General features: G+C 38.8%; 1 protein-coding gene across 4 annotated transcripts in view; it reads left to right on the forward strand.

Annotated features, from left to right (window-relative positions):
- Positions 1-20,286, forward strand: part of FAT3 (FAT atypical cadherin 3) — a gene marked incomplete at both ends in the record, with an annotated part of 308,065 nt that overhangs the window by 176,839 nt on the left and 110,940 nt on the right. For all 4 annotated transcript variants that reach the window (XM_082279046.1, XM_082279048.1, XM_082279047.1 and 1 more), the window contains one exon: positions 395-456. In XM_082279046.1, coding sequence (XP_082135172.1) covers positions 395-456 — 62 coding nt within the window. The remainder of the gene's footprint in view (positions 1-394; positions 457-20,286) is intronic.

The raw sequence follows: 20,286 nt of genomic DNA on the forward strand, positions 1-20,286 counted from the left end.
TCTGAAATCTTTAATGAGGTTTTTTATAGAAGAATTTCAGTCAAATGCAAATGATTCATTGAAACTCTTAATCATAAGACAAATAGCGATTCTTCAGTGAATTTTTTTCATTCACTGTAATAAATGTAGCATGTTAACTGTAGACACACAGTTAACTGTTTCTCAGTTACTTTTCTCACAGCATTTTTCTTTAAAGATTCATTGCTGGTCAGAAAGTGATAATGGTTGGACTGAGAAATAAAATGCTTGACAGATGTCAAGAAATCTGTGTCTGATATAGCTTCAAATAGATTTTTTCCCTTTGAGTGTTTTAAAAATTCATTTGTATTCAGGTTGATAAAGATACATATTTTTCAATGGGTATTCACAATCAAATATCATCCTTTTTTCACAGGTCTGATTACCACAACGTCAAGAAAATTGGATCGGGAGCAGCAAGCAGAACATTTTTTAGAGGTATGTTTAAGTGGAAATATATGTTAACAGGTTAGCTGATTTTTGTAGTTTAAAATCACTTCTTCCTGTTCCAGGAGAGTGGTATTCTCCCTTCCCTTAATTTATAAGTCTCACACAAAGCTGGGAATTGCCTGTTTGTACAGAAGAAATAAAACATTTTTTAATTCTCAAGAGCAGGAAAAAGCTGAACAAAAATTGAACAGGTTTTTTCCACCTCTAATCTACTTCAGTTAAGTCTTTTATTGTAGCTCTTAAATTTTGTTCGTGACAGAAAGTTAGAATATCCAGAGCAAAATGTTTTTTTAAAGAGCAGGCGGAATGACCCCAACCCTGCCAGGATTTTTAGTCTCTCAGGTTAAACAGGTTTAAAGTTTTGCATCTTGGATCTAATATGCAAACTGATAATTTGGATGAAAGCAAACTTTGACCTTTTCACGTTCACTGCATTATCAGAATCAATGATTTTTTTTAGCTTTCGCTAGTTGGGACTATTAACAACAATTTTCAAGTTAAAAATTGCCTTTTACACAAGAGTATCTAAACCATTCCCTTGGCCCTTGTGATGAATGTTTCGCTTTACAAGTAGCTCACGTGTGTCGGATATGGAGTGATACACTTGTAAACTACTGGCTTTGCCACGTGTTTTCTTTAACATTGCTGTACACCATGCTGTGTTTTTTTTTTTTCCTTTGGGTAAAAGTTTCTTGTCTCTGTTCTTTTGTCTGTTTGTGGAGTAAGGAATTCTTGATTCCCATTGGTACAAGTAAAAAGAATCATATTGTTCCACATAATCAATCATCCCTACTATGTATTTTAGGAAATTCTCTCCAAATCCATACAAGCTAAAAACATCTGGACACAGTAATTCCTAATGCAATCACTGTCTGACAGCAAAATGTAGTACAATATATATTTGCATATATTTGCATATATTTTCATTAGGTTTTTTATTTGCTAGAAATCCCAAATTATTTTGATTAGTGCAGAACACAGGAGAGAGGGGTTGATTATTACTGTGCAAGTTTGAATTGGGGTTTTTTCTTGATAATTCACTGTAGATTCTTATACATTCCATGTCATAAATAAATGGAGGGAAATACAAGGATTTTTCCCTTTTTAGGATTTATTGAGTTGTAAAGTTCATAAAGTAATCATGTGTTCTAGTAACTTCAAGCTTTCCAGTTTATACTGTCAGTGAAGATCACAAATGGAATGAAATGGACATTGATTTTGAAGTATGTCTATTGATGAGAATTTGGGGTCTTTAAGTCTCCTTTGCTCTGCAGAGAAGGACCAGGTAATCCTGGTGAACAACAAGTTAGCACAAAATGAAAACACAGGAAGTTCCATCTGAATATGAGGAAAAACTTATTTTCTCTGAGGGTGACAAACCACTAGAACAGGTTGCACAGAGAGGTTGTGGAGTCTCTCTGGAGATACTCAAAACCTGCCTGGATGTGATCCTACACAGCCAGCTCTAGATGAACATGCTTTAGCAGGGGTTGGACTAGATGAGCTCCACAGTTCCCTTCCAACATCAACCATTCTGTGATTCTGTAATTCTGTGATTTATCTGTTTGCCTCAGAGATCTCAGTGAAACATGCCAAATACACATTTTCCAAAGGATGGGGGAGTGCTACTATTAATAGCAAAAAGAAAAAAATTAGTTACTTATAGAATTCAGCTTTGGTCATCAATACGAGTTAATATATTCTTTCCCCTGAATTGTATCTTGCTTGAAAAAATAACAATCTGCAAGATTTTGAGGGCTGAAGATGCAGTAGAGGGAAATTTGTGTGATACACTGCTTGAAGGGTTGTGAATGGGGAGTGAAGTGGAGGGCAGGCTACGGAGAAGAGAAACACGGAAGCAAGGTGTCCTGTAGAAGTGCGGAGAAGACCACATTGTGAAGCCCACCTGGGAACAGTGAGTGGGAAGGGGAGTTGGACTCTGGTGGAGACACAGCCTGGTGGTCAAATTGCCCCTTTGAGCTGCTGCTGAAACACTGCCCATCGCTGCCTCCTGGGAGGTGCGTTCCTGCTGCACATCCGTGCGCAGGCTGCGATCCAGAGCCCGGCTGGTCAAGCTGTGCTTGTTCTTGTGGCAAACTGAGAAAGTTTTCTAAAATGCCTGTCTGTCTCTGTGTAATTAACCCCCTGGGGAGGCCTTAATTGCCTAGAGAGCCGTGGTTTCCCAGTAATACAGTGTTTCCCTTCCGGCTTCATTTCATACCCTTCTTCCAGGAGCCTGTCTGGTGTAAAGGAGCGCAAACTTGGCTCTCTTTGAAAAGCTCTGATTAGTACTTGACCTAGCAACCCTTGCCCCCCTTGGCCCAGTGTGTGTGTGAGGCACTGACAGACCTTTCCTAGATACAATTTTTTAATTGTTCTTAATAAGACTGTCTTTGATGGAAACACTATACCCTATAAGTTCCTGCCAGTATTTACTTAGCAAATTTCGTTATTAACATCATTTCCACCTCTTTCACCGAAGCTGTTGGGAAAATGAAGTGAAATAAGATAGCAGATGTTAGTCACTGTAGTTGTGTGTAGTGCCAGTGCTTATCTCCAGAACGTCGCCTGTGATGGCTTAGAGTTGCTCTTCCCGAGCTGCCTGCCCCTGTCCGTGCCAGAGGAAACATGAATTACCAGCGATGACAGGATGTGTATTTTTAAGGCTGCCATGCTTAGGAAAGGTGAATCTAAGTGACTCTCCTTGTAAGTTGCACAAGAATTCTGTTGCAAAGTAAGTACTGAGGCCCAGGTCAGATGTGCATTTCTTCTTCCTTTCTCCTTTAGATGTATGGACCTGTGTCCACATGGATTTTTTTAATGGTACCTCAGGCTGCTGTCACAGGACTTCCACTTACTAAAGAGTATGTTCCAGAAGGAGTGCAGAAACATGTCTAGAACCTGAGCCAAAAGATGCATGAAGAAGTCAGAAATTGACTCCCATTTATAATCATTGAGATTTTCTGTTTGCTTTGGTGATCTTGTTTGGGTATTGTTTGTTTCATTTTTTGTTTGTTTGTTTTGGAATTTTGGAAGGAGGGGAAAAAAAATAATTGCTTCTCCCAGGTTTTTCATTGGTTGTGGCATTGTCGATGCTTATTTTTTTAAGCTCTCAAGTTGAGGGCCTAATTCTTTTCTGAGACATTTATAATGCCTTGCAAAGCTGCAACTTGTATTCTGTGCTTGTTATCAGGTAGAATTTTGCTGCTGTGGTTTAAATTGGACGTCACTGAATTTTGTACAGGGTGGTCTCTTGCTTTAGTGGATTCTTATTAATGGAATAGATCTGCCTGAAATAGGAGGAAAATGACCACTTGATGACATTACTTTCTTACAGGAAGCAAGACAAAAGCAGTTGTTCCATTTCACAGACGTTCTCAAAGATTTTGTAGTTGGGATGAAGTATTTAAATAACAATCTGAAAGAGGAAAGGTAATCCTGAGAGCTACCTGCTTGCTTTGCAAGTGAACAAGAATAATGATGTCTTTCCAATGAGGTGCAAGTCTCAGATGATTTGGCTTTATTTTCTTTCAATAATTGAATACATTATCCTCTTCTTTCCTTCTTTTACTTCCTCCATCTTCTGGATATGTGTTGTCTTCTAATAATTTTTATGTAAATGTAGACACATGTAAACACTTCACTTTCTTTTCTTGTATTACACTAATTTACTAAAAAGAAGAAGCTAGAAGTGGATAATGTCAGTGGAGTTTGAGCTATGGAAAAAAAAACACAAAACCAGTCTGGCTGGTTTTTTCTGCCCACAGTTTTTGTAGATGCCTCCTAATGCTGGTAGACAGTTTTACAAACTCTGGTGATTTTGCTATGTGATTTTATGCAAACAGCTGCGGGAGTGGTGGAGGTCCAATAACAAGCATAAAAATTAAACCATTTCATGCAGGATCTGCAACCTTTTGTGTTGTCAGCTGATTCTGAGATGTCCAGAACATGAATAGTTCCTGGTCTGCTTTCCAGTGTATATGTGCAACATCATGGGGGAGGATTGTTGAATCCAGGCTACAGTTCATTGAGTTGCACATTTAGCCCAGAAAGTGGATCTGAGCACGTTTTTCTTACCCTGAACAGTTTCTAAACACTCTGTTGCAGAGGCTTTATTACTTATGCTTCCAGCACAGAAAGCATCTGCAAAATGCACCCACCACTGAGCAGTTCAACTTGTTGGGAATTGCTGTGTCAAGACCTGTGTTTAGCAAAAGAATGGGCCAGAAGAGTTACAGGCTTCAGTGTGCAATTCTAGCAAGTCTTTAAAACTTCATGATTGAAGGGATGAATTGTCTGTAGCAAGAGATGACCTCTCCATCCTCTTGATAATGGAATATAAGTGGGTGCTTTTAAAGTGCTGAGGCTGTTTAGTCTCTCCCTGATGAGCACATGTGGTGTGGGCTCTTCAGACATTTAGCCAATTTTGAAAATTGTATCCATAGTATCTGTTCCTTCAAAACACTAAAATAGCTATTTAAATTTGCCACTGTAGATTCATTCAGAAAATATCTTTTAACATTTGTCATGGTGAAAAACTTGTCTATTCAAAGTGTCTCTAAAGAATAAAAGTAGCTTTTAATAAGCATGGTCAGAACTTTAAATCTCTTCAGAAGTGACAAACGGAAGGCAATAGGTTTAAAAATAATGTTACAGCAGCCTTAGCCTTTAAAGGTCCAAGTCATGTACCCTAATTGAAGAGGAGGAGAAGCGGTAGCAGAGTATTGGCTTAGTGCAGCTAATTTTTAGCGAACTTAGTGCTATCAGAATGGTAACAGTGCCTCTCAAGTGCCCTGCTTTTGTCACAAATCAGTATACACAAGCTTCATCAATCTTCCTGCTGCACAGCTCAAGCACAGCAATAGGCACAGCACTGAGAAGGATGGCAGTAACAGTGCAAGGGGTTGTAATGAAGACAAATTTCTAAATCTGATGTGAGTATCAAAATACATGGGCTGAATAAAGCATATTGGTTTCTATTTACTGTAAGTACACTAAGGGTACAATAAACTGTGTTACATGGTATGTATTTATATTCAGTAATTAGAGGGAAACATGATAATCTGCTGTAATTGGAGCCTTCTAAAAAGAATTCAAATTTCCACTCATTTAATGGGAGTTGTAAATGTGAGGGGAATGTTGATAGAGGGATTATAATTTTATTCCACTTGGAATTTGGTCCAGAATATCACAGGGGAAGTTGCTGCCGGAAAGTTTATGGCCACGGTTTGCAGCGGAGAAGGAGTTTAAAAACTCTCAAAGTGGCATTTAAAAATAGCACTACCTCTCACTTCTTCCCACAAACACCACAGTGGTGGTTCAGCATTGGACCAGCCCGTGTTCTCCAGCATCTCCCACACAAGAACTTAACAAATTTAACTTCATTTTGCTGTTGAGCCTTCTCAGTTGGGCTGTAGCCTTTGCTAGTGGCGATGCCTGAAGTCCGTGGTCCTTTGTGAGAAACTGCAACATTTTCTGAAGAATATAGGCAGCTGTGTGGCAATATGCTCATGTATATTTTTACAAGAGAAGTACTAAAGCTGAAGTTCATTGGGTTTGTGTAGCTGAATAGTGCTCTACAGCACACTGATTGCTTAAATCCTGGATTACAAGTCTGTGTAAGCATTTGTTTCATGGTTCTTTAGCATTGCCCACATTTGGCAGAGAAAGCTGCATTTTTTCTCAGTGACATGCTGGTGATGGTGTAAAAATGAGGCAGTGTGTCTGATTGAACATTTTGTCTGAGGTTTAAATGGCTCCAAAGGCACATGCCTTTCCCTTTTTTAACACTGAAGCCTATAAGAAAATGCAAGGGCAGTTTAAAAAATAGGTAAACAGCCTCTTCTTTTCCATCTTGAGTTTGAAAAGTATTACTGGTTGTGCTTGCTCGAATTGAGAGAACTATTTTAATTATTTCTAAAACACTTGGAAGTATTTCTAGTTGAACAGTTGGTTTATGGAGGCAGCTTTCTAAAAAGACAATGAAAGATGTATCAATGTCATCTTCAAATGGTGACACACTGAACTTTAATGTCAGCTTCAAAGTTAAGCAGAAAAAAGAAAAGGAAAAAATGAAAGAAAGGGGAAAAGGAGAGAAGGAGGGTGGGGAGGAAAGAAAGGGAAGAAAACAAAGAGTTCTAAAGAAAATCAAAAATGTGTTCATCTCATATTACCTCTCCAGGGGGCTATCAGCAGAGGGGAAATCCACCTGGCCAGTGTGGTGGCAGATCTAGCAGAGACGTGAGGTCTGCGCTTAGGAAGCCCAAGCTGAGCTCGCTCACCTCATGATGCAGGTTTCCATCCTGCACCCTGTGTTCTTCGGCTGCTGTTTTCAGAATCAGCCAACAACTTTCCAAAGACAGGAGGTGACTGGAGGTTAAAACTATCTTTCAGAGGCAGGTTTCCATATGACATTGCACACTGCTTCTCATGTGTATTTGGGCAGAAAGTCTTACACAGCAAAATATGGGAAAAGTCCTGGTGGGATTCATCTCTCTGCAGTGATAAGTGGTCTCCTCATGTAGACTGTTGTCTCTAATTCATGTGATCTGATAAGATGAAGAATTTTCAAGTGCATCACTGAAAATATTACTAATTCTGTTGTAAAGGAAGTGGTCTCTGTGCAAGAGATATGAACAGAAATTTTAAACAGCAAAATAATTAAGGTATCATGTTTTTACAGATTACTCTCTTTTATTATTGCAAATTTCAATAGCTCCCAAATTTTCCATTATTTTGGATAACATCTTGAAAAGTAACACAAGTGACAGAGCCTAAGCATTGAGAAAACTGAATTTAATAACACTTTTCTTCATGCGTGCGGAATCTTAATTCTGTTTTGTTATTAAATTTTTTAAAAAATCATCTATTTATAAATTTTAATAATGGGGCAAATTAAGGTTGGATTGGAGAAAAAAAAAAAGAATTATGTGTTTAAAGTCCTTGGTATTCCATGTTAAATTCAGGTAGCCATTGGAAAATGTGCCCACAATTCTGATGGCACTGTATATATACCAAAGGAGAAGGGCAAGAATGGGTCTGAGTATATCAAATACTGGCAGTGACCCTCAGTTCATTTCAGGTATTCAATGTAATACCAGTAGCCTCCAGAGACTGGATGTGCAAAGAATGTCTGTGACATTTCCATAAAATTTGTAAACTTTTAAGTCAACCCTGAGGCTGTTTGTTTACTTTTTTGCCTTATGCTAATGGCTGATTTCACTCTTTTTTTTTTTTAGATAATATTAATCTCATTCTTTTAACTTTCTCAATATTAGTCTGATTGTCTTAAAAATGTTTTGCACATGCTAACAACAGGATGATGTCAAGGACAAATACGGTACTGACAGTTAAATTAATGCATCATTTATATCATAGTATCTGTTTCTGGCTTCTCTTGGAGAGTGTTTAAGCCATCCAGCTAATCTGATACTGTTTGGAAGTTCTTACATGGCAGGATTTCAGTCCAGCATTAAAAATCTCACACTTGTTTGGTTAATCTGTTGTATTGATTTGGAATACCAGTAGTAATGAAGAAAAGCAGTCCTCTTTTCTGTCTTTAATGAGCTGCCTAAGTAAAATATCTTCATAACTCAGTATGCAAAACTGTGGGTTCTGTTATGAATGCTTGATGATTACAGGAATGAGCCAGATAGCTTACAGACCTTCTATAGATGTAATGTAAGCTTGTGTTAACTTACTTCGTATTAAAATAAGAAAGCACAGCTCATATATTATTTATTCCCTCCTCAGGTCATGGAAAAGATTTGATTTTACCAGTTCATCGATATATGATGAGAGATTCACCACGTACAGTGGAATACTGCCCCAAATATATTTTTTACAAAATCATGTTTCACTGGACAGTGAGTCTGCTAGAAATGGGCAGGGAACAATTGGTATTATGATGCAGGATAAAAAACCGATTACCTATTTAGATGAAAATCTGTCCCAGTATAAAAATACAGATGATTTTGCAGATGGTCCTTCAGGTTCATGTTTTGAAGAGCGTGGCAAGATCAGAGTCATCCAGGGCTAGGGCTTTGGTTCACACACTGCTGTCTACCATGGTGGTTGTGTCTTATTAGAAAAATCACATTTCTGATTGCCTAGAGCTTTGCCTTAGTCAAGGCATGATTTGCATATATCTGACATTTGCAGAGGGAGGGAGCTTGTTTTACAGATTTCATGAATCACTGACCTGAACTGTTGGATCATGAAATGTAGAAATCAATATCCGCAAAGCACAGCTCTGTTGGCTTTTTCATGCTGGGCATCAAATACCTCTTTTAGAATTTTCCTTGTTGACCCACAGCATTCTAGCAGCAGGTCTTGGCTCTAAGCATCTCATAGCATGGAAGCATGGAAGGAGATATTCAGCATATAGATTTTGTGTGTTGTCTTATCAGGCATTTTCCAAATGATTTAAAGGCATAACAGACAAGAGGCAATTGTGCCAGGAAGGAAATCCAGCCTGCTGTCAGCCACCCTGCAAGGTTCTGAGTATCTGCTGGGAACCTAGAGTGTATCAGCACTTCCTTGACCCTCTGGCCCTAATTAAAATCTCACTGGACTCAGCATCATGGAGTAGTGCAAGAAAGTTACCTTAGGATTAACTATCATTATATTAAGACATACATGATGTCTTTGTGGAGAGGGGAAAGTGTTATGCTGGGGGCTAGCTCAGTTCCTTTGCTTATCCTGAGTGGTGTGCTTAGTCTGGCTTCAGTAGCAATGATTTTCCTAAATTTATCCCTAATAATCCAAGGATAAAAGAATTCGACATTGGTGCCCATGGCTGCATTTCCCCAGGTGTGTTGGAAATGGGTGGGTGAATACATGAGAGAAAAGCAATTTAAAATGTACTCAAAATATTCCTCTCTCTTCTGTTTGCAGAACTATGAGATGGCAGAGCATTAGTTCAATGCAAATGGGTGGAAAAGTATTATTAAAACATCAAATATTATTGGATGCTTCGAAAATTTGGTCTTCATCCATGTGTTAAATGCTGTTGAAAACAGAGAGGGATGTATTAGTGGTCTTCCTTCTTGTTTTATAAATCATTCCTCATGCTAAGCTTGTGCAGGCAAGTTCTGTGGTTAATCTATATCGAGCTTTTCTTTTCAGTCAGGATTTAGAAGTTTGGTCTAATGTTGCTTTCTCACTGAGGGATTAGTTCACAGATTAGCTCAGGGCTAACAGGTTTTTTCTTCATTGTATGTTTCTTAAGATCTGTAGCTCCCTTTTTTATGAGCTGAAGCCCACCTACCAGGCCCAAATTGGTTGGATATACTCTTTCAGGGTGTCTCTTTTGCCAGGCTCCGTGCTTGGTGAAACAAAGAGTCATTGTGCAGGGTGCACTGCTTTGCTAAATCTTCACATTTTTTTATGAATGTACCAATGTTTTAATCTTCTGCAGAAGCCACAGGAAATCTTTCACATGATTTGAATCTATTTTAGATATACAGAGCCTTTGTGTTATGTGAAGCATGTCTGCTTTGGTGCTATATCATGGTGTTTGTACCATGTGTAATACCCATCAGCTGCCAGACTGTTAATTCATGTCTGTAGTGTTTGAGCACACAAACATGCATGCACACACACACGTTTTCCAGAGGTCTCATTTTTCTACCTTCAAAGCTAAGACCAAGCCGAGAGTTGCGTTTAAGGCAGGGGAGCATCTTCTTCCTCAGTTAGGAATGCACTGCATCTGTACTAAAATTCTTTCTGGGCATAGGAAATCCTAGCATGCCTTTTAATTAATCCATCATTTAGAAAAATGCCCTTAAACAAGATTTGCATCCATTTGTTCTCTCTCCCAGGGTGATCTGTACTCAGCTGTTCCAAATTCAGGCGTGTTATTGCTAAAAAAAGTTGATTCTGGGATTTTTTTGCCAGCAGCTTCTCTTGTCACCGTCATTTACACGCACCAAATCCAACCACCTGGCAATACATCATGTAGGGATCCCAGCACTAAACAAAGCAGTTCCTTTGTCCTGAGTGGCCTTTGGGTTGGTTTCCCGCATGCTCTTTGATCACAGGCTGTTGCAGTGACCATGGAGTCTGACTGGAGATGGTTCCCAGGACACCCACTGCTTAAGCTGTCCCTTCCCCAGATCATCTTCACTTGTGAGCTCTTTGGCTTACAGGCAGCCTCTCCACAAGGGAATAACTGGAACAGCTCTTTTCCTTTTGCAAGTTCTTTTAGATTTTACTATTTTCCCTACAGCTGCCTTTTTACCATGACAGTGAAGATGATCTTTATTCTTGAGGAGGTCTGATCCATTGAGTCAAACTGTCAGTCTAGAGTAACATCATCTGGGTTTTGTCAATGCTCTGTGCCCTGATTTTTTTGTTTGTTTGTTTGTTTTGTGTGTTTGTGTGTGTGTGTTTCCCTTCTTAGTGCTCTTATTATTCAGAGGTTTATAATTTCCAGTACTGGTGATACATTAAAAACTCAGCATTCCACAGAACTGCCCCCACCAGTCCGTGCACTTGGTGAGAGCTTTTTCCCAATATACAGTGAATACACAGCATTTTCTTTGAGCCTCATCGCATCTCACAGTCTTCTCCCTGCAGCCTGTAATGTCCTTCAATAAACTGTGTTTTCCCTCTTTTTCTGATCTTTCAGATCTTTCCCACATCTCCACACTGTCCCTCCACCATATAATCCTTAAACATTCATGTTGAGCAAGAAAGATACACTGGACAGGATAGAAAAATGTCAAGCAAAATCATGGTAGTTTGCAAAAATTGTCGGGTTTGGGTTTTTTTTTTTTCATTTTCAAAAAAATTTGTTATGGCAGATGTGCATCATTGTGTGAAATGTGCTCAAATAAGATTGGAGTTCTCAGCATAATTTGTAACATGACACAAATTAAGGTATTTACTAGATACCTAGAGATAAGAAAACCTCTAATCGGGTTGAGAATCAGTTTACTAAGCATAATTGACACGTTTTTTCTCTCTAAATATGTTAGCACGGAACATAAGAATCCTAATGTTTTTCTTATCTGACTTCAGCTTGATAATAATCAGAGACCAAACAGTTATTTTTCTTTTTATGAAGATATGATTTAAACAGAAAAGTACAAAGGCCCTGAAGCATCAAGTGCAAAGAAATCTGCTCTCAAAACCAGTAATTCTCTTTTCACAGCCTAACAAATTTCAGTTGTCAAGAAACAGATTAATCTCATCATTCTCAAATGTAATATTGCTGTTTGCTAATCTCTCATGATACAGAGACATTGAAAATGTTATCATAGCAGTCCTAGAGTACATTTTATGGTTTGGCAAAAAATAATACTTTCTTTGGCAAGGAATATTCTAAATATTCGAAAGCAAGGATTAACATGAGCACTTGAGTGCAAAAATGTCAGAATCAAAATAATGAGTTATTTTTTCTCACATTCCCTGGGAAAGTAAAAAATACAAATATTGCTAATAGCAGTCTGTCAATTTATAGCTTCAACTTTTATGAGACCCAGCATGTTCTCTTTAATCCAGATACCAGTGAATAACTTAATATTTTCTTCCAGATTCTCTAATATATCTGGTTTTCTCTTTGAATCTTGTTTCCTTCCACTATCTGTCCAGATAATTTTTAAAGTGTTGTATGAACTAAAACAAGTGTTCTTAACCCTCAGACAGTTATTTTAAAGACTTTCTTGAAAAACAAAAAACCAGGGAGAATATAAACACATGGTTTTACATTGCCACACTTTTTTAAAACCCCAACACTTGACCACAGTTTAAAAAACACTTAGAAAATTTCTGCAAAATCATTTATTTTAGACCACACATTTTAGCTAAGCAGAGATAATGCTTTATTATCTGATACATCCAAGTATGCCAAAATGGCATGATTTCTGTTGACTGAGAGGGACAGAAGGCAGTGAGAGATGTGTGTTAGCTTGGTCTCAATAGACCATAATTTGTAGCAGAAGGAATCAAAATATTAGCTGACATGTGAGGTTAATTTGCATTTACTCCTTATCCTCCTCACCAAAACCCTGTTGTTCAAATGGACCTGCACAAACTCACTCTGTGTAGCTTTGGACATATGTTTGTGGGATGGAATTGAATACTAAAGCCTGTTCTGTCTTTTTCACTGGCATTTACCAAGTATATATACAGTTAAGGATCTTTCACTATTTTTGTTGCAATCCGCTAAGTACTGCCTGAGTGAAGTCTTCACTGCAGCACCTCAGACGGGGAATGACATTTAAAAAGTAAAATAATACTTTCTTTGAATGCCTTCTCTTCAGGCATTCAATCCTCATAATATCCGGCTCTCAGTGTGAAAGTATCAATTGAAAGCTGTGGCTTTTTTAATAAAAAGAAGTCTGAATTGTGTAGAAGATATGTTATTTCTGCAGCCCTGGGAGGGTGCCTGATGATGGATCACAGTGGTGATGGGATGCCCAACTTCCAGCAAGCTGCTCAGGTCCCAAAAGAAATCCTTGCTGCTGCAGCACAGTGCTCAGCATGAGGCAGTCATTTATCCTGCTTCCTGACAAAGCAAATTACCCAACTCAGAGTTGTGGGCTGTGTTTCCAGTTCCTCGTTCAGTTCTTGCAGAGCTAATTTGATGTCCCTTCCCTCTCCTCCAAGCTACAGCTGAGAGCTACCTCATGGCTTCCTAACTTGAGACATACCCCTGATTTCTCTGGAGTGCAGTACACTACACTAGCCCTTGAATGCCTAAAAAGTAGTAGCTGAATAAATTACATATTTGTGCCCTATTTTCTAGAGGTTATTCAGCACCCATTCACCACACTTACAAAGCAAATCAGGAATTGCACCTTGAGCTTCACTTGACTGACAAGCTGCCTTTGCCTCACTAAGCCTGTAAATCAGTTTTAGATGTTTTGTCATATTAGTAATCTGTGGATTAGATCTGCTCCTAATACTCCATGTCTCGAACTGGATGCACTTTTGGAGAACAAGTTTGTTTATATTTAGTATGGAATTTCTCAAAGGGAGCAGTGGCAGCATCTCTAGGTAGTGTCAGCCAGGGCTCCACATGGTGAGCGATCATCCACAGTAGTGACCCAGCATCTAACCGTAGGGATTAGTGCATGGGGCTGGCATATCTGATTCGCCTGTGCCGAGGGATCACACCTCCTGCACTGGTCCTGACAGGGTGTACTTGTGCTGTTCAAGACCTCCCAGAAATCAGGAGCTTTCTCACGCCTATTTCCAACAAAGTACCCTGCCCCTTTAACACCTCCTGAGACAATCTCAAAAGCAAAGCAGCTCCTAAAACTTTACTTTTTCAATCTTTTCTGCTACAAACCAACAAAGCAACTCATTAGAGGGACCCTTTCTGCTTCCTCCTCTCCCTCCCTTCACCGAGTGAGGGCTAATTGGAGGCCCATAAAATGAATCCAGGGAAATTTGCCACCTTCTCCCATATATCAGTCCTGCAACTACCAAATTGGGCATATTGTCTCATGCAGTGTTTTATTGTCCCCCAGACCACATTACTGGCGGGGCAATCTCACAAAGGTTAATAGCTTTACTTGGTTGTCTCTCCATCTGACATTCCTGCTCATCACTCTAAATCCAGTCATTTCACCAGTCGCTTTAGACGCCTCTACTGCCGTTAATTGGGTGCTGCTTGCCACTGACTTCAGACCCAATTCTTTAAATTTTAACTACTAGTAGCTGATGGCCCCTGCTCTTAACTTTCATTTCACAACTGGGAAAAGTATGTGTGGGTTGATATACCTGTATTTCAACCCCACTCTTTGACATTTGCAGTCCAATTATCGGTCACCTTGGCCATTCGTTCTGTCCAGCTGTCCTCCGTTGGTATGCTATGTGTCAACACCTACCCCATACACTGCCCTAATGGGAAAATAAACAGTAAATTATGAGCCTATATAAATCCAATAAAGAGTGACTTTGACTCCGTAAACCATGGAAGTGAAACTGAAGCGCTTTATGCAGTTGCTGGTATCCTGAGCTGGAATTGCTGCTCTGTATTTTTAAGAGTGTCCCAGCTTACTGGAGTCAGGCAAGATATCTATCTGTTTAGGGCTGTGATGCCCATGCAGTAAGAACATGAACCTTAAGGGGTATGCATGTTAAGATTTCTTCATTACATTCTTGAATCAATGGTTGTCATCAGTAGAAAGCAGTAAATTTATATTAATCATTTTTCATTAAATATTTCCTTTCCTCAGATAGAAAGTATGCTTCCTAAGCTCTATTCACATTTTACATTTTACTGACCCTTTGCACAGCAGTGAATGCCATCCTGTGGCTACAAAATCCAAATGCACGTTAAAGACTAATTCTGCAGAAGAATCAAAGTACTAAGAATGTTTTAAAAGTTGTGATCTTTTAAAATTCCTCCTGCACTGCAGGAGTATAATACCATCTTATTATTATTCTAGCACATAAAGATCCCTTTCCAGGACTCCAGGCACTATGCAATTAATTAATTATAATAGTATTAATTGATTAATTAATATTAATAACCTGAACATTTTAATGCGTTCCAAGTGTTACTCTGGGAAATCAAGGTTTTGGGACAGGATTTTTTTTTTCCCAACACATTTGGGATATTAAAACTTGGGGATGGCTTTTCTTGTTGTGTCGTTACCCCAAAATGACTTTGTTCCCATACACACACCTACTTATTTATGTTGGCAGCATGGTCTTGACACATTCTGAAAACGATTCGTATACATCGCTGTTCACAGGATCACTGGCTATGTGTGTAACAGATTGAACCAACAGGGATAAAAAATCATGCTGAAGAAAATAATTGCATGTGAAATTGCTGTTTCTTTAAAGCAAACAGAAAATCTGACACTTGCGTGGGTACTAAATAAGATTATTCCCAGTGAGTTATCAGGCATACAGTGGTGATGCTGCAGGGGTGCACACCTTCCCCACCCTTTACCTGAAGGCTCACAGCTTCCAGGTACTCATGCAACTGAAACCCAGGGCTGGGCAAAAGCTTAATGAGAAATGCAACTCCTGTAATTAGGTTGTTGAGCTCTGGATGCCACCCTGTTCTCACCAAAGTCAATGGGAAAATTCCCATTGATTTCCAAGTCTGAGGGACTGCTGAGCAAGTACTTCTCTACCAAGAAGGTGTCTGTAATTATTTGGCTGCTCAGACAACATGAGCTCAGTTCAGCAGGGTAATATTTGTCTCTAGAGTTGCCCTGTGTGTCTCCAGTTGTGCAAGTATCGGTGTACCCTGCTGTCCATGGCTTGACTAGGGAGGCTGAGACTATTCTCAGGTGTTTGTGGAGGTTTTTAGAGATTCAGCAGAGCTGAGAAAACTAAACCAAGTATGTGAAGAAGAGGGTTACTCTTGTCACTCTTGTCTTGTGAAAAAGAGCAAGGTTTGTGCTGTGTGTGGTGAACACAGAGTCCTAGTGCACCCATCAGGGAAGGGGATGGTGGCGCTCATCCTTTATCACCAGAACACTTACCTGAACTTCAGTTTCATGTCTTTTGTACTGGACAGAACACCTGAGCCCATTTTCCAGGTTGAGTTTTCCAAGCTGGAAATCATTGTGGGAAAAGTGAAAACGGTGATTGGTCCAAGAATATGAGTTTTACTTCAAAATTTGGAATCTTAATTCTTTTCCCCATGCTGATTGATTCTCAACCAGCTTGTAAAATTGACCCCATGTCAATATGAATTGGGTAGTAGATATTTACAGGACATGTAAAATCAAAGAAAAACTGAGATTGAGATAATAAGGCCTGTCTGTGTTGCCTATTAGATGAAAGTGTGATTAAATATGGCCCAATTAATGCCTGTTATCTGTCCAAAATTGATTTGTAACAGAAAGTTGTGAAGTAGGCCTCAAGAATTCAAGTAGAACATTTTATTACTAAAATCAAAGCAATTATTGATGTGATTTACTTTAACCTGGTCTGACAAAAAAGGGATGATATTGTCATTAAAAAATGTGCCTTGGGAAGAACCCCAACAACCAGACTCCTTATTCATGCTTATCTCCTTCACCTTATTTTAATTCCTTTTCATATTGATTTTCTGAGAATTTTTATTCTATTTTGTAAGGTATTTTAGGGTGGAATCCTCATCTGACTCCAAAAATTACTTTATTCAAATATGCATGAATAATTGCTATGATATTGTCCTCTAAGTTGATTAAAATTTTAGTTTGCACCTCATTGATAACCAAAGAAATGACTATCGAATAACTTGAATATCACAAAAAAAAAATCATATCTTCGTTTTTTTTTCCTTTTTGATTAATGAAAACAATCACTGCAATTTTCCTGAGTGACTCTTCAGTAAAGTCAGATAAATTTCTGAGGCCTAAACATTTTTGCTCTTTGCAAATTCAGAATATCTCTACAGGATATTCAAAAGCTGGGAACAGCCTGTATCACTTAAAAGTCTGATTTATATGCTTTCTACCCAGGTACGAAATCAATTTTTTATTCATCAGTTTTCTAACCAGTAAGCTTTATTGTGAACATAAAACTGTGGAAGCTTCATTTTTTACTGTGAAAAAGCTAAATTGCATTTAAATGTCAGAGGCTACTCATCAGCCTGTCAGCTGTAAAGCTGCCTTTGAAATGTTTTACCTCTGTGTGTGGATGGAGGGCACTCATTTCTTGCATATTGTGGAAAAACAGTGTAAGATGAAAACTGGGTGTTTTCGGCGTTACTGATGGGACACAAAGTCTTTTACGTTAATGTTAATGGTTCGGGCTTTGCCTGCTTTGCTATTGATCAAAGGCTTGTTGGTAAGTGATGAGTTCAAAGATAATTTTGGGGGAGATTGGGGGGCAGCATGGGAGTGGAGACTAAGTTTCCATCTGTAGTGAAATTGCAGAATTCATCACCAAAATTGTAGTTGCACAATGCACATTCCTTCAATGGCCAAACATCTCAGTAAACTTGCCCCAGCCTGAGTTGGGGAGCTGGCATGCCTCTCTTCCTTTTGCTCTGTCATTGCCATCACTCACTGACCATCTGCCTTTTGGGGGATTTTGTTTTCTTTCAGCGGTTCGTTTTAAACCCTGATTATTTCATTAGCCCTGTTCGTAGCACAGATGCACAAACAGTTTATTGGCAGGTGGAGGTGGCTGCAAACGGGCAGCAGGGGAAGAACAAATGGCTGGAGGAGGGGCTGGGGACGGGGCTGGATGCATCTTAATCTGCCTTTCTGCCAGAGACAAGGTGGTGTCATCCCCTGTTGGCACAACCAAGTGGTGCTTGGGGGAAAAAAAAAAAGAAAGTGTTATCTTTCTTGTGAAAATCCCTGGTTCTGCTTTATATAGCAGCATAGAATTTGGATGCAGTGTACCTATAAAGTAAACAAATCTAAGGAACTACAGCGTGTATCTTTCATCTCCTTGCTGGCCAAATAAACATTTTACCTCCTCAGTAACAGCAATATTGTTTTAAGATTGACCATCGCAGAGTCTCACCTGAGGGTGTTTCATCCAACATCAGAAGGTAGTGGCCATCAACATGACAAAAATTGTTTAGAAGTAGGTTTTTATATTATAGTTTAGGACACAAGATGATTATTTCCTTTGAAAGTTTTAGTTGAAGTTATTGCTTTGTTGTAACAGAAGCTCCTGCCACAATATTTTTAAGGGTGTGCAGAGCAAGCCCTTTCACACTATACCTTTTCTTAGAGGACCTCCAACAGCTTGTGCCACATTAGCATGAGGCAGTGCTGCTGACTTACTGCCAGATAGATGGAGGGCTATTGCCACACACCTGCTCTGCATTTGAGTTTCTGCTAAAAGAGTTGGGAGTTAATTCCCTGTCAGTTTTGATATCTGGTGTCCTGTGCTGCAAAGTGAGACAGCTGCACACCCAAACAAGGATATAAAGTAAATACTGTTGATTAATTAACTCCATGGTGACTAGTAATATAGCTTGATTAAATTCTGGCATTAAATCTGCACATATTTTTTGAGTAGGGCATGTCTGTTGATGGTTAAAACATAACATGAATTATTAATACTAGGAAAATACCTTGGAAGCATGGATAACATATTGTGTCTTTATTAATAGCCAGAATGTTTTTCTTGCGTGGTTACACATACTGGCTGGCCTAGTATGCAAAAATGGAAGTTTGGAGATGTATAACAATCTTCATCATTTTGGAGAAACTGAAGAAGGTGTTTGGTTCCTGCTTATAGTGAAGATGTGAATCAAGTGACTTTTGTGGATAGAAAATGAAGAGTTATTGAATCTTTGAGAAAACAGCTGTGTGGTGATCTTAGAAGTTGATGCACACCTCTTTTGAAGCACAAAAACTCAGAGCTACTGTATTTCCTGAGTGCTAAGATAAGATTTTTGCAGAAGGGCATTATCTGTAAAGGTAGATCTGATAGAGGGGAACTTATCAATATTTAATCACAGGTGTTTCTAATCACAAGAAAAGCAGAATCTACCAACGGCTGAAGTAGAAATTCAGGTATGAATCAGATTAGAATTGACACAAGAGAGTACTACTAACATTAAACTGCATGCATATCTTGATTTGCAAGCTTTATGTTATTTAAATCTGCTTGAAGTGAAATATTCTCACATTTGACTATTCATTTTCTGTTCACAAAACTCTCAGATTGTAATCTTCACTGTCAGCAGGAGCTAAACACCTTCTTCAAAGTTTACTGTGAAGATCAATAAGCAGCTTTTATCTTCTTTCTCGTTTAGGGGCTGTGATGGTAGTTATACTCCTGTTTAGTGATAGGTTGTTCCTCAAGAGGTTTCATATGCCTAAAAAAATTATTTTTAAGCAATTGCATATCATACTTTATCTTGTTTGTAAGGTGTCAGTCTGAAGGTGGGTAAATGTCCTTGGACAGGTATTATCAGGAGACAGCTTGGAGTGTATCCTTCTGCTTTCCAATTTTTTCTTCATTATATATTTAGCAAGACTCATTACTGTAGCCTCATGAGCAAAGAGAGGAAGCTCATAATGTACTCAGAAGACCTTTACAATTGTTTGGAGACTGAGGTTGATGTTCTTACTGTGATTATCTCAGATTTTCCAATCTTCTTGTTGCAAACTTTGCAAACTTCCTAGCATGGGATATGATACGTGCAGTTTCAAACTGCTGTTATCACTTAGGAGGTCTGAAAAAGTCCTAGTTGAGCAATGCTTTTCTTTACCAGAGGAAGGAAAATTCTGGATCTTATGTGACTGTATACTACAGTTAGGCAATAGAGGAAAAGCTTTTCTGTATTTAACTCCACCAGTGGAAGTAAGAGGTGCTTCTGGACTTCTGGAAAGTGACTGGCTTTGAGTCACTTCTGGACCAAGTTTAATCTACACTTCATCAAAAGCAAATTATATGAGCTTGACATTCCTGAGGATTATAGTTTTCTTTCTACTCAGGCAGAGGAAGGGGAAGGTGCTTTCTGAGATTGCCTGAAGGAGTTTCCTTTAACACATGACAGGCTGCTCTATTGTCCTGGGAATCTGATGGAGTAAATGGTAGGTTCCGCACTTAGCATGTATTGACTGAAGAACACTGTAAAGAAAGCCTGATGCACAAAGATCACCAGGATCTCTAAACAGTAATGAACTTTAAAAGCAATGCCTGTGGAAAATTGCTCTCTTTCTTTTAGAGAGTCACCATCAAGAGCTATGCAGATTCTTCCTTTTATTGCTATTAAAGCTGAAATACAAGTCTTTCGTTTCTTTTCAGAGACTTGTTTACAGTTTCTGTTTTCAAAAAACTTGTAGAATAAAGTGTGACATAGGATAAATGTAGTAGAAGTAGTAGTAACATTTTTAAGTCACCCATTCTGATATTTCATTCTGCCGGGTCCTTTGATTACCATCT

The sequence above is a fragment of the Coloeus monedula genome (assembly GCF_965178545.1).
Source record: "Coloeus monedula genome assembly, chromosome: 3".
Taxonomy (NCBI): domain Eukaryota; kingdom Metazoa; phylum Chordata; class Aves; order Passeriformes; family Corvidae; genus Coloeus; species Coloeus monedula.